General features: G+C 41.0%; 1 protein-coding gene across 1 annotated transcript; it reads right to left on the bottom strand.

Annotated features, from left to right (window-relative positions):
- Positions 1-4,766: 4,766 nt before the first annotated feature.
- On the bottom strand, positions 4,767-13,220 carry TIMM21 (translocase of inner mitochondrial membrane 21). The gene is made up of 6 exons (XM_037379773.1): positions 12,702-13,220; positions 11,400-11,462; positions 11,203-11,300; positions 9,781-9,854; positions 7,630-7,735; positions 4,767-7,538 (listed from the first exon to the last, which is right to left on the bottom strand). Exons 1-6 carry the CDS (start codon positions 12,982-12,984, stop codon positions 7,446-7,448), a joined length of 717 nt encoding a protein of 238 aa, XP_037235670.1. The 5' UTR covers positions 12,985-13,220; the 3' UTR covers positions 4,767-7,445.
- Positions 13,221-13,836: the final 616 nt, after the last annotated feature.

Here is a 13,836-nt window from a genome sequence, read left to right as displayed (position 1 = left end):
AATAAAATGGGCATTTTCTGTTAGTTTAAAATTCCTGATACTTTCTTTTAGATATACTGTGTCATCTCCTTTATGTAGATAACTATAAGCTTACTTGCAACATTTTTTCCATAACTGGTATTATTTCTTATGTAGACATTTTAAACAAAATGCAATAGTTAGATACTCAACACTGAAAAGCAGACAGAGGCTTTCCAGACTGAACTGCTTTACTGAAACAGGTACTTGTACTTATTTATTTTATTTGTCAAGTTACAAATATTCCTGATGACCTATACGAGATGAAGGGAATCGCACGTATTCCACCTAAGACTACCACAAGACTTCCAAACAAACTTGGTTTTTAATTTTTTTTCTTTTTCTTTCCTTTTATTTGCAAAACATTACTGTGACATTTTCAACTTTTAAATATACTGAGTTTGAATACGGGATGGTATTAATTCACATTCTTCTATAATTTCTATAGATTATTTTACATAAAACATACAGAATAAAGAAACCCTGACAACTTCCTAAGAAAAACTATCAAATACTTCTGCTGTTCAGTAATTTACAGTGCAGTTTGGAGTCATTGTTTCATAATTCTCGGTATATTATAATGATATACATTCCCAGCTGCCTAAGGAGAATTTGCACTATTATTCTTTATTCTGAGCAAGTGATCATCTCCCTAGGGACTAAGCCTTTTTTTTCCCCCCAAAAAAGAGGTGGGGGCAGATCTTTTTGCTTTCAAATTTCTCTGTATTTCCAGTGCCACACGTATTCTAGCCCTTCAAGAAGACTTCATAACCCCATATACAGAGGCTAGTTATGAGCCCTTACTGTCATCTTTAAGCTTGCTCCTTGAAAATGTTTATCCTTTATTATTTTTTCTACTTTTAAAAAATCTTTGTGCTTTCCTTATGTATTTCCATCAGCTTACAGGCTGCAATGAATCCTTAAAGTGGGCTTTGACTCAAAATGTGCCCCTAATGATTTTTGGACCTAATCTTTAACAGATTAGGTTGCTGATAATTTACACATTGGAATAATCCCATGAGTATTAGGATGGATGGCATCCCTTGTGATAGTGAGATGAGGCTGAGAATAAAAAGTGAATTGAAATTAATTGTGAAAACCCCTAGCACATCTTCTTTACCTTTTTATTTCTGCAGTTGGCATGTGATACAATAATTGTCTTATTCACATTCCTGTCTTCTCTGCTTTTTCAGTGACTTTGTATCAGACATGCATTTATTTGCAGCCATTCCTAAGATCATAACTCCATTGCCTAAATCGGTTGTTCAAACTTGATTTCCATGCTGGAATTATTTATGTATCAAGGTCATTTTTATACTCAATCAGTCATGCACAACAACATTTTTCCTTCCCAGTTTAAAATTCCATTTTCTTTGCAAGACCTTCTGTTTACTGAAGCTTAGTAAAAAAGTGATATTTTTTTGCTATTTTAAAGCTTTCATAAAATTAACTTCCTGAAGATGTATTTCTTTTTGTCATGATACAGCAAGTATACACAGGACTTAGATTCAAATAGAGGTCACACAGATGACAGAGTAACATTATTATTCCTGCAAACCAGCTCTAAGGATATTGGCTGCCTATACTGTATACACAACTTTTGGCATACACAAAAATGAAGGCAGAGATGGGAAAGTAAAGACCAAGTTGCTCACCTACCTCAAATACATTTTGAGTTGTCTGCCACACAAGGTTTCTGGAAAAACAGCACTTCACTGGTGACTGATGTATTTTCATTTCCTGAAGGAGAAGGGGGTTTTGTATTTTCATTAATTCTGCAACAATCAAAACTTATCTCTGGAAAATGTGTTTAGTTTCCATGAAAATGTCATTGTTTTGGCTCTGACTGCCTGGAAGTGATTTTTTCGCACAGCTTTTCTAATAACATGACAGTTTTACATTAGAAAGTAACTGGCATGTGCTGTATTTTTGTGCTTTCCCAAAGAAAAAGAGGAAAGAGCTTTAAAAAAGGAAACACTGAAATGTTTACTGATTGTGTTTACCAAAAAGCGAAGCTGACCCTTCCAGCTACTTTGCTTTCTCCCCAGTCAAGCATCATCCAGTGAGAGGATGGAGCACTCTGAGCAGCTTGCCATGCAGAAGGAGCTCTGCATGGCTTACTGGTAGCATAACAATCCAGTGAAGCAGGGACAGCTTTTTAAGGAACAACCTAGGCTAACAATCTTCAAAATTACCACAGGGGTGTTCTAAAACATTATGTTTAAACTCAGTGAATGCTGCTGTTCTCCTCCAGTGCAAAACTACCACCCGGTAAAGTGATACTACAGGAGATGTGCTTTATACCATATGTCTTGCTGGACTAATCTTGCTCACCAAATGAAGGCATCCCCATATATTTGCTTATATTAAACAGGATTTGAAAAAATAATTTTTTTAAACATGGATCCCAGCTTGGTCCATAGGGACCAACAAAACATTAGCCTCGCAAGGAATACGGGAAGAAGTATTCTACGTTAGGAAGAGTCTAAGTTATTTTTCTGCAGCCAAACTACATACATATAAAACTAGTACCCTTGAAATCTCATGTGGTTTAAATAATCTCACTGGTGATAGGCATCTAACCAGGAGGAGGATGACGAATCAAGCTGTGAAGTTCCTTTTTTCCCCTTCACTGAAGAGATTTTACTAGAAAAAGGATTCACAAAAGCTTTCCTCCAGAGATTTGAAAGCATGTGACCCTTGCATTTGTCATTTGTCCAGATCAGGAACGCTAGTGTACCTAAGCCCACGTAAAGGTTGATTTCTTCTGCTACATTTTATTTTGCCTTCATTTTTTCAAGTATATTGTCAGCTTTTTCACAAAGCAGGCAAAGTGATTTGCTTTACAGTTGTGTCTCCCTATTCGAGAAATATGAAGAAAAATATCCTTGTGTAACTGTTTAGCTAGCAAGGTGATGTAGGCTGTAAAAAAAATCATGACGACCACTTTACGGACTAAGGGCACATCCTGATAAACACTGCTTCTAGACATTGTGTTTGTCAGAACATTTTGAAGGTAACGATACTTAAGGCTAGATAGTTTTCTTAAAGAGACATCAGTGAAGAGATCACTACCATTTAGCACGTAAACATTTTGTATGTGTATGCCCATCTCTCTTACTGTTGCATTCAGCTAGGATTTTGGTATTGGGGCTTGAAAACAAAGTATACTGATGGAGTACACTACTTCCTGGGCATTTTAGTTATTCCACAGAAAAGTCAGCTTTAAAGGAAATACCTAATGTTCTCATGAAATTACAGAACTTTTCTAGAATTAACCCCCCCCTCCATTTATGTGGCCTTTTGCCAATGGACAGTATCTAGCACTGCATGGTAAAGAGACCACACACTTCATCCAAGGGCACAGCCCACGTCACCGATACAAATAGGTGAATGTCAGAAGCTAATTACAGATACTGAGCTCTTCCTTCCTTTTCCCCGTGGGGGTGATGTGGTTGAGGGAGGTGGCCAAGAGGAAAGGAGATTGTCAGATATAGGGCTGCAAGTATTATAGCCATGATATATATATATATATATATAACCATGATAGGATGTGCAATGCAGCTTCAGCAGAGGGTTGACTGCAGGCACCCTGAAAGGGCTCTGTACCCCCTCCCACCAGGCGGGAGACTGACTCACTTGCTATGTTCCTTGGACTCTAACAAAGGAAAAGTGGGTGAAACTTTAGTTAGAAAAGCGCAGTTTGCAGTTCCTGGAGAGAACTATTTTTCATTTATAATGGCAATTTTATTTTCCCAATTTTTAGAAGCAAAATATTATCCTGTGTCTCTAGTATTCTGCTATTTAAAAAGCAGGATGATATACAAAGATTATTTACATGTGATACACTCCACTGCAGCTTCTTCCCAGCCTGTGAGATGGGCTGTTAAAAGCATATGGAGGATGCCAGGATGGCTGCTACCCTGCTGCTTTGAGCAAGTGCACTCACCCACCTGCTTTCTTACAACTCCCCAGGAGAAAGATGAGTTTTGAAAATGACAAACAGTGCATGTAAGTACAGAATGAGAAACATTTTATTTATAACCCTGTCATATTTGGGGCTACCCTGACAAAATACAAGCTTGAAAGTAACTCCCTGAGTTGTTTCTCTGGGTTCTCTGGTTTCTTGAAATGCAATGCATAAACCAGAGGTTTGTACTTTGCTTTTAGACAGTCATGGCATCATGGAGAAATTGTGAAGGCCAGTTGCATTGTGGACAACCACATCCATCCGTGCTTTTCAAATTGTACTTGCGTCTCTTCCTTACTGCCAGTTTTAGTCTGTCTCCATTTTTCTCATATGGGTCTGGACTGGTTGCCAAAGGGCCAGACAGACTCATTATGTTGACTTTGCTAAGACTTCTTCTGACACCTGTAATTGTACCATTTATTTCCAGCTAGGGGGCACGACAGTGATGCCTGACAAAAATGCCAAAGTGTGACATGGGCACTTAGTGCAAGAACTTGCAGTACTGACAGCTTTACAAAGTGTTCTACTCTGGTGTCTCAAAGGGACTGACCAACCAGGAATCCAGCTTCCAAAGAGACAGTTCTTCCACACAACCCTTGAAATACATAATATTTCTGTGTATGTTAGGGAAGTCCTTGCTACTGAAAAAAATCTGTGAATAAATCTGGTTGCAAGTAATCAAATTCTCTGCCTTCTTAAACTGGAGCCAAACACACACATAAACCCCAATGGCCAATTCTTGCTGTTTTACCACAAGCCTGACGTAGAATTTCATGTACCTGCACTGCTGGAAAAACATCATTGTGAGGTCATCATCTTCTCCTTCCCATAAAGTTTCTAGTCCTGACAGTTTCTTCCTTCAGTGCAAACAAGACAAAAGCAAATCTAACAGCTGGCCTACATAATTTACCGCTGTGTCTATAATACCATTTACTACTGTACCTATACCATTTAAATAAACATATGTTTTTTACATCTTGCTTTAGGAAGTAGTCCTTTCTCCAGCAGTGAAGCCCACTGAAAACAAGGCACAGCTGGATTAAGAAAGCAAAGATGGGATGCAGAATTACAGGAAAAAACCTAGCCTGTCAGTTCTGTTGTTGACATGGAGGTTTACAATGGTTTTCAGGCAGCTTGATATGGTAGAAATTCCTAAAGGAAGGGCAAAACCAGTATTACTATTTTCTAGTTTAAACTGTGTATTTTTATATATTCTTGCTTTATAAAAGGTGAAGAATGATTACATTTGTTATCAAGGTATAGTGTGGGCTCAAGGCTGGTAATGTTAGTATTATAAACTTACAGAGCTTGCCGTGTTTATGGTGTGCTCTGACAAACATGATCCCTCCTGCACTCATGACAGAACTCTTGCAGGGGTGGTTTTCAGTAACCACTATGGTATGGCACATACTAGTGGTGGACTTGGCGGTGCTAGGTGAACAGTTGGACTTTATCGTCTTGAAGGTCTTTTCCAAACTAAATGACTCTGTGATTCTATTCTTACAGCAACTGGACATAAGCGGTGGCAGGTAAATGTGGTATGTAATGCTACCAGTCAGTACTGCAGCAGGTTGCAATGAAACAATGAGGGCCTCAGATACTTTCTTCTTTTATTTTACTGAGGTAAAAATCCATTAGGTTGGTTTGAAAAGTTGTTCTGAAACAAAAGTTTTGGCAAGTGTAACACTAGGAATTGGGAAAAGTCATAAGCATTAAGTCAAAATGTGTTATTTCCTACTGCTTTCAAGAAAACAATATGAACAATGGGAGTCAATTGCTTTCAGTATTTAAAGACACCTTTTCAGATGGACATTGATGATGTCAGTAACTGTAGGTAAAAGTTGATCAGTTACTTAATGGTGCTATCAAGTATTACAACAATTTCTCATACTTACAATAGGGAGCCACTAACACAGACCTCCATTGCTTTTGACTATGTGTAAAACTGTGGCCTTGTTAGTCTTAACAAGCCTCCATTCAGGGATGAAAGCGAGCAGACAAATTTATATCACTGCTGAAATTAATGGATATAATACCACTTTGGTCAATCGCAACTGATGTTCGAAGTTTGTAAAAATCCCTTTGGCCTACGCAGTAGAAGTTGGGTTTATTGTAATGCTTTGCAGTTTGACACAGATTGACATTGGTGGGTCCTCTGCTCACAGAACTGGGATGTTATGTGGGATTCCTCTTCATTAAATACTTTCAAACAATGGAAGAATCTGACTGAAGTCAAGGTTGTAGTGGTTAACACAGAGCAAAGTTATCCAGGCCTAACAACATACTATGTGTAGTTGTTACGATTATGCAAATGAGATTACTGGGATACAGAAAAGGATGGCGAAAGTCCAGTAAGATGTTACTAAAGGTCTTACATATGGCATTTGTGGCATTTTATGAGGGAATATTGTATGAGTTTTAGAACAGTCCAAATGTACCTTTAAATGAACTCATAATTAAGGCTTGATAACTGAACATCAGTGTATGCTTAAAGTAGGGATAATTCACTAGTAAACTAATATAAAAAGCTCATAATATATGATAGGTAACTACAGAAAAATGCATTAGTTGGTTTTTAAGAAAATGGTTAAGTGTAAGAAGCTAAAGCTTGAGATTTTTTGGTTGGTGCTGCTCAACAGATCAGCATGGCTGAGCCTGATTATTATTAATACACAGGCTTATGCTTGCTATCTGCCCTGTTGCACTAAGGAAGAAACCCAGGTGAGAAATCTGGTCAGGAGTTGAGCTTTTGAGTTTGGGTAAATCTACATGAATCTGATTCCCAGAAGATTTAGATTAGTTAATGCAAATTCTGTGGGCAGCGCCGAGCAGCTACACCACTGCAGAGCAGCATTGCTCACAGGAGTAGACAGTATTGCTGTTAATTTATTTAAAGAAAACAATAATGAAGTCCTTCTCTTCAGCCATCTGTCATGGATGTGTGTCTCCCCAGTTCCTATCCTTACATGCCTTTGGGCTAGATCTCCTTTGCATCACTACCATACATTCTTATTTTACCTTCTTATCTACAAAGGCATCCAGAATAAAAACAGTGAGTTTGGCTACACTTAAAATACCACTTTCTTTATTGCAGGGCTAGTGGGAAATCCAAAGGAAGACAAAAAAATTCCCACCCAAACATAACATCTTGGAAGACTGAGTTTTTAGGTGTGCAGAAGTATCATCCAGCATTAAAATATTTTTAATGAGCCATTATTTTCCTGTGACGAAAGTATTTGCCCAAAGTGATGGCTCTAATACATTTCATTTGCTTAACTTCAGATCCTGTATCTGTAATTATGAAAGACCTTATCAGAGGCCCTGAGAGGCTACTTCCTGCAACACAACCCCCAAAGTTGCAAGATACAGTTGAGAACACCAAACAATTCATGTGTAGACTGGCTACACCAGTATCATCCAATACTCAATGAGATCAGGCAGCAACTTTGATCACTGGCTATCTGTTGTCTTCTATGACAATGGTTCTTCTAGGATAGGTGTCAACATCCACAAATATGTAGCGGACCTCAAATTTTCCTCTCTCAGGATTCTGTAAGGAAAACATTTCAAGCTGTTTTTTTCTCTTCGGTAGTTTAAATTCAAGACTAATCTTGTCAGCTATATCAAGCAATTGTAAATACCTCTTTGACTTCCACATGGACTGTTCCCTGCTTCCCTGATTCAGAGCCCTCAATATAGAACTTCAAACGCATGTGTTTCAGTCCATCCTTTACGTATTCAATGTGACTAAAAACAGCAAAACGAAATAAAAACACAATTCACCCAGACAGGATACATATTACATGCTAGTTAAACTTCAAATTCAAACTTCTTATTTAGAGGAGCTGCTTAACTATTTTTGTGAGAAAGTGTGTTCTAGTGCAGCCCTTATGTGTTCCTTCTTCTACTGCTGTTCCCAGGCTTTACTGTGACTGTAGAAGGACTAGTGGAGTTAAACTAATTAGCAGTTGAGGATTAACAGATGAAGTGCTTAAACATCCTCATCCCAGTTCTCCCCTCAAAACTCAATAGCCATCCCATGGCTGAGGATTCTGGAATTTCCTTGTATTTATTCTAAAGAACTGCCAGATTCAGAACCTGACATCTAGAAAGGAATGCCCGCATCACCAAGAATGCCAGGGTTTTTTTTTAAGGCACTTAAACTAAGTTACCAAGCCAAAACACACGAAGAATGTTTTGTCGACTTAATTGTCAGGTTGATTAAATCATATGAAAGCGAACAGTTTACTATATACTTTATCTATTTTGGCAGTAATTTTGTTTCTACTGAAGTTGTGTAACTTTGGCATTGATGGCAGATCTCCAACCTAAATGCTGATATTTAGACTGCAGTTAGGTTATGCTCAAGGATTAAATAAATAGAAACGTCATGTCACTTTCAAGGTGACCAGTTCCAGAAACTAGTGGTCAAGCTAGAGTTCTGGTGCCAGTTCATGTTTCTGACTGAAATTACTAAATGCTGCATACTACCAAGCTCTTATTTCCACCAGTTATGCCCAGATACACACTATGAATTAAACTTCCAATACAATTTAAGGTGACATGATGGGTTACAGAAAACTAAGATAAATGAAGAGCCTTACTGCAGTAAATTCACATTCAAGGTGTTCATACACACACACAGGAAAATGTACATTTTTGAGACATTTAAGGTCATCCTTATACTGCAGACACACAACTCTACAATCTTACAAAGTCCTCAGCTCAAAAATTTATTTAAAATACTAGACTTTCAAAATTATGGAAATTAAATACTAGGAAAGCTGATAGTACATTTACTTATTTAGATAGTTTGTTTTACAGACAGATGCTTAAAATATTTTTGCAGAACCTCTTCTTTTGGCAGCTCCACTTTAAATACTTTTTCACAGAGTCTGGTGAAAAGATAAACTACTACCAGTAAATATCAACTTCCTCCAAAAAAAAAAATAATTCTCAGATTTAATGGTTCAAGTTGCGCATCTGGGCTTGTGTCCCATTCTGTATGAAACCTCCTTGAAAAATTTCATGTCCAAGAACCCAATAAAGACAAAGCCCCTATTAGGTTATAGTGCAGGGAAGATTATATTTTGTGGGAATTAGTTCTGTTGCTTCTCTCAAGAGAAGAATAATAAGTAGACACACTCACGAAAGGTTTAGGTGAACAGATGTTCTGTTAACGCAGTGAAGATGTGGCCTCAAGTACCCAAAAGGCAATACAAGAAATGGGCAGTCAATACTGCCTACCAGCTCAGGGCAAAATAGTCACTGCAGCGAATGCAACCTGTACAGTCAGACCCAGCCAAGCTTTAAATAGAGCAAGCTGTATTCTTGAAAGCCTGAAAGTTAGTACCTGCTGCTCTTTCTGACCTGATAAAAAAAATCCTCAAAAAACTCCCAAAGAACTATTTTTCAAAGAAAATTTTACTCTATTTGAGAGTTTCAGACTGTAAACTTCAGTCAGATGCCTGCTCCCCAGAGGCATGCCCAGGCCTCTGCACTACTCTCTTCACACTCATTCTATTTTTTAGAGACCACTTTTATGTTTACTGTGCCAACCACTGCTTGTTTTGAGGCACTGAGAATTGGCATTTTATATTGCATGTGCACTGTATTTAGTGGTATGTGCCACACAAGAGGTACTGCAAAAACCTGCCTTCATTTTCACTCAGAAGTGACAGGCTGCATCACATACAGTTCATTAATCTAGATCTAACTTCCTATGATGTGACCGAAAATGTCTTTTGCTGTGCAATAATTAGCATCTGTATGGGGCAAACACCAAAGGGCACCTGACAAGCTGTCGTCTTCCTCTTCTTGTTGCCTCCCCATAGCCTTTAATAGATTCACCAAAAACACCGATTATCTAAAAGAGAAAGAGTTTTGAGTTGTTAGAAGGTATCACATTCAGATATTCCAGTATCAGCTCACGACCCTGCTGTGAATGCATTTTCTTTCAACAAAATGCCTCTTTTGAGTCTGATGTGTCAAGACTAGAAAAGCTTATGAAAGAAAAGCGTAAGGAAGATTCCTCTGTATTTGAGTGCTTTTCTTTACATCACATATTAAATGTCTAAAATAAATCCTACTAATATCTTCCATTTGGATTGTCTTCTGAGATTATGACATTTTAATCCCTCTTCTTACCATTTTATACTTTACTGACATTTTGTGTAAAAAGGAAAAAAAAAAGCATAAAGGATTTGCTCATGTCTCCTCCAAGAGAGTATGCTTCAAAGCTTAAAATGCAAATGCACTCCCCCTTCACATTATCTAACAAACACTACAGTTTAAGAAATTGAATTTTTCTTTTTTTCCAGATCTATAAAGCCAAACCAAATTAACCTAGTTTTAAACTTAAAAGGTGGTTATAAAGGAAAGGTGATTTTCATTGTGTAAGTACTGGATATGAGTTTTAATTCTACAAACGTGTTCCAAAGCAGTCTTCATTTTTTATTCTAGTGACAACTTGTTACTTCATTTTTAGGTTACATTCAGTGGCACCTGTGGCAACCTTGTTTGAAAGCTGTTCCATGTACTTTTTGTTTTGCCCGAAGCAGTGGTTTTCAGAATCTAGTTTTAGATTGATTTTTGTTTGCATCTAGCTATCTTATGTGACTGTGTGATCATATGACTGTTCTTTGTCTCTTTTCCTGTTAGCCACAGGAATGCCAACTGGGTTTCAAATGGAGAGTTTAAATTCCTGGATACATACGCAGTGCTTTACAGAATGACAGAACCCTAGTGAACTGTCACAACAGAAACTGTGGTGAGGAAAGGCAGCTGGCTAGATCTACAAAATTTAAGTGGGACAACTTGCGTCCCTGACCCACAGAACTGCTTAAGTACTACATTTAGTAGATACTCAGGTACAAGACTTTCTGTATGGGGACACAAGCACATGCTCTGAAGGGCAAACACTGTATGTGCATGAGTTGTTGTGCTGTGGTACATTCACTAAACTTGGCTTTTAGCAGGCTAATTCATTCAGGCTCAGTGCTTGAATTAACTTCTTCCTAATGTAGGCTCCAATTTGGAGCTGACCTATCTCTGGCCAGCTAAGAGCATAGACAGATCTGCTGGTGTTCACGTGCTAAGCACCACATGGGTGTTCCTGTAGCGTAGTTTGTAAGATTCCTTGTGGAAACTTTTGACTCCAAGAGAGACAGTAACTACTGAGAAACGTAAACTTATGACTAAGTTTCACAACCAACCTCAGGGTGAGATCTGCATTTCTCCAAGGCATCTCCGTAGATCTTACTTGGACTAGAAGAAGAGAAGAGCTCTTTAAAAATCACATAGAACAAACCACCTGTAATAGAAACAGCAGCAAAAGGAATTAAAACTAATCAAAACAGATGGAATTAATGAAAAGCATATTCTGATAAAGAATATGATTTTTAAAAATAACCTGTAACACCAATTCCAACAAGAACCACAATGAAATAGGTAAAGTCTCTTCCGGCTTCTTTCACTAAAATAGAAAACAACACAGGAGTTACAATCTTGGACAGCAAGACTTGCATAGCTTTCTTATAATAGATGCTCTTCTATTAAGTCTGCAGCTCAAATAACATTTTGGCAGAAGAAAAAAATCCAGTAACAGGTTCCATAATGCCTCATCACTAAAAGGGACAGAACATGGAATGTATCTTATGCTGTACAGGGCATGTTTGTATCTCTGTATTAAGCCTTATTATTTTCTGTTTTCCTACTAGATGTTTTCAAGACCCAGATTAGAACTTACTGCTACTTTTTGTGTACGAGACTTAGTTTTTTTAAGAACTAATGAGGTATTTAGTACTGCGGTAATTCAAGCTACCATGTAAACCCACAATCACTGCGGTCCTTACACAGAGAAAGGGAGAAGTAAAAATAAAAAGCATAAGCTTATAAATTGCACACAGACTGAAAATAACTGATTTTATGAATTTTCAATCAAGTGAACAATAAAAATGAGGGTTATTAGACCAAAATAGGTGTTTTATTTATTGAGATTGGTAACTGCAGTTTATCTGATTAGTTTTTATCTGTTTTGAACAAAAGCACTAGTAAAAGTGTCAGTATACACTCCAAAAAAAATATACTCGAAAGATTGTCTGTTACAACATATTTTTTGATAAGCTGGAGAGACTACTGATCTGTTTAAGCGATAAGGTGTGCCTTTCGGTGAAGTAAACTTTAATAACCATTTTTCCTGCAATCTTTTAATCCGTTGAAGGTGTTTTTCAGAAACCTTTTCAAAAGCACTTAGCATTTCTGAGGCTAATGATGTAGTAGCCACTTTTAACCGATGTGAATGAGACCAACCAAAGTGACTAGCGTCCTATGAAGAAACTAGTACCACATGTTAAGCTTTGACAGTTTTGCTGGAGATAGCCTTGTTTTGACAGGATTAAGGCAGGTCGCATGTGACAGGTTTTTCTTTTGAAAAGAAACATGAGAGCCTACTACATCTTATCCCTGATGTGCCTTAAACACTAAACAAGCTGTCAGGAAGGAGCCGCCTAATTTCTGTTCAGCTTGTGCAATACATACACGAAACGTTATCAACCGCTGCAAACGGTACGATGCGCAAGGGAAAGGGCTTGCTGGTTTTTCAGTTCCTGAGTTTCGGGGCTCTAAAATCTCCGCTGCAGCGGTAGCTTTCTCCGCGGCGGCCTCTCTGGGCAGCCCGGCGCTCCCGCTGCGGGGCCCCTGCGGCCCGCCTTACCTCTCTGCGCGGCGGACAGCAGCGGTTCCTCCCTCCGAGCCCTCTGCACGGACACCTGTTTGCCGCTACCGCCGGGTTTCTCAGCTCTCAGCCCCCCCGCCTGCGCCCCGATGCTCCGCCGGGCGGCCCGCAGCAGCAGGGCGGGCTCGCTGCGGGGGGCCTGGTGCCGCCACCTCAGGCAGGGGCAGGGCCCCGGCCCCAGCGGCGCCCAGCCGGGGGGAGCCCGCAGCCAACCGCCCAGGCAGCCCCGCAGCCCCGCCCGCACCAGGGAGGCGGGCAGCATGCCGCCGCACGGCGCCCGCGCTCCCTCGCGGAGACGCGGCGGAGGCAGCCGAGCTAAACGGAAAGTTCGTCCCGCTCGCCACCGCTCTCCCGGGGGACCCCTCGGGAAAGAGTCAGGGCCGCCGCCCGCCCCCAGCGCGGCTCTGCGGCCGGCGCTCCAGGACAGCGGCCCCCGCTACCCTTTACCCGCCGACCGCCATTGCCCTGGCGGAAACGTTGGCGGCGGAGGGAAGGAGAGCGGCAGCCGGCCCTGGGAGCGGTAGTTTGGGCGGGCTCCCTCTTGCGCCCGCCGCTAGGAGCGGCTCCTCGAAAGGCCACTACAGCGCCCGCCATGCCGAGCGCCGCCGCAGCCCGCCCTCAGGGGGCAGGACCCGCCGGCCGTTGAGCGGGGCGGGCGGCCCCCGTCACCCTTTTTAAAGCTGTTTATTGATCTGGCACATACAGGTGCGCAAGAGCGAGGCAGGTGACGCTTCCGGGAATGGAGGCCAGAACACCTGAGAAGACCCTGCCCCGGCTTCCCGGGGACGGCGCACCAGCGCGGAGCTCGCCGTGGGGCGAGGAGGGGCGGAAAGCTGACGGGGCTCCTGGCGGGAGCTGCTGCGGTGCCCCCGGGTAGTAACGCTTTCCGTGTGCCCCGCACCGGGGCTGCTGGGGAGCGCAACGCCGCGGCGGCGGGCAGGGCCGGGGGGTGCTCGCCCCCTGAGGGCTGCCCTGCCCCGCCCCGCGCCCGCCCCGCTGGCAGCTCTCGGGGGAGGCGCTGTCCCTTCACCTACAAATAAACTTCCCCGGGGCGAACACAGAGCCCGGCAGGTTGCTCTTCTCTCGGGCGGCGACGTAGCTACGAGGAAGGCGG

The sequence above is a fragment of the Falco rusticolus genome, chromosome 3 (genome assembly GCF_015220075.1).
Source record: "Falco rusticolus isolate bFalRus1 chromosome 3, bFalRus1.pri, whole genome shotgun sequence".
Taxonomy (NCBI): Eukaryota; Metazoa; Chordata; class Aves; order Falconiformes; family Falconidae; genus Falco; species Falco rusticolus.
This window is presented reverse-complemented; position numbering and strand designations above follow the sequence as displayed.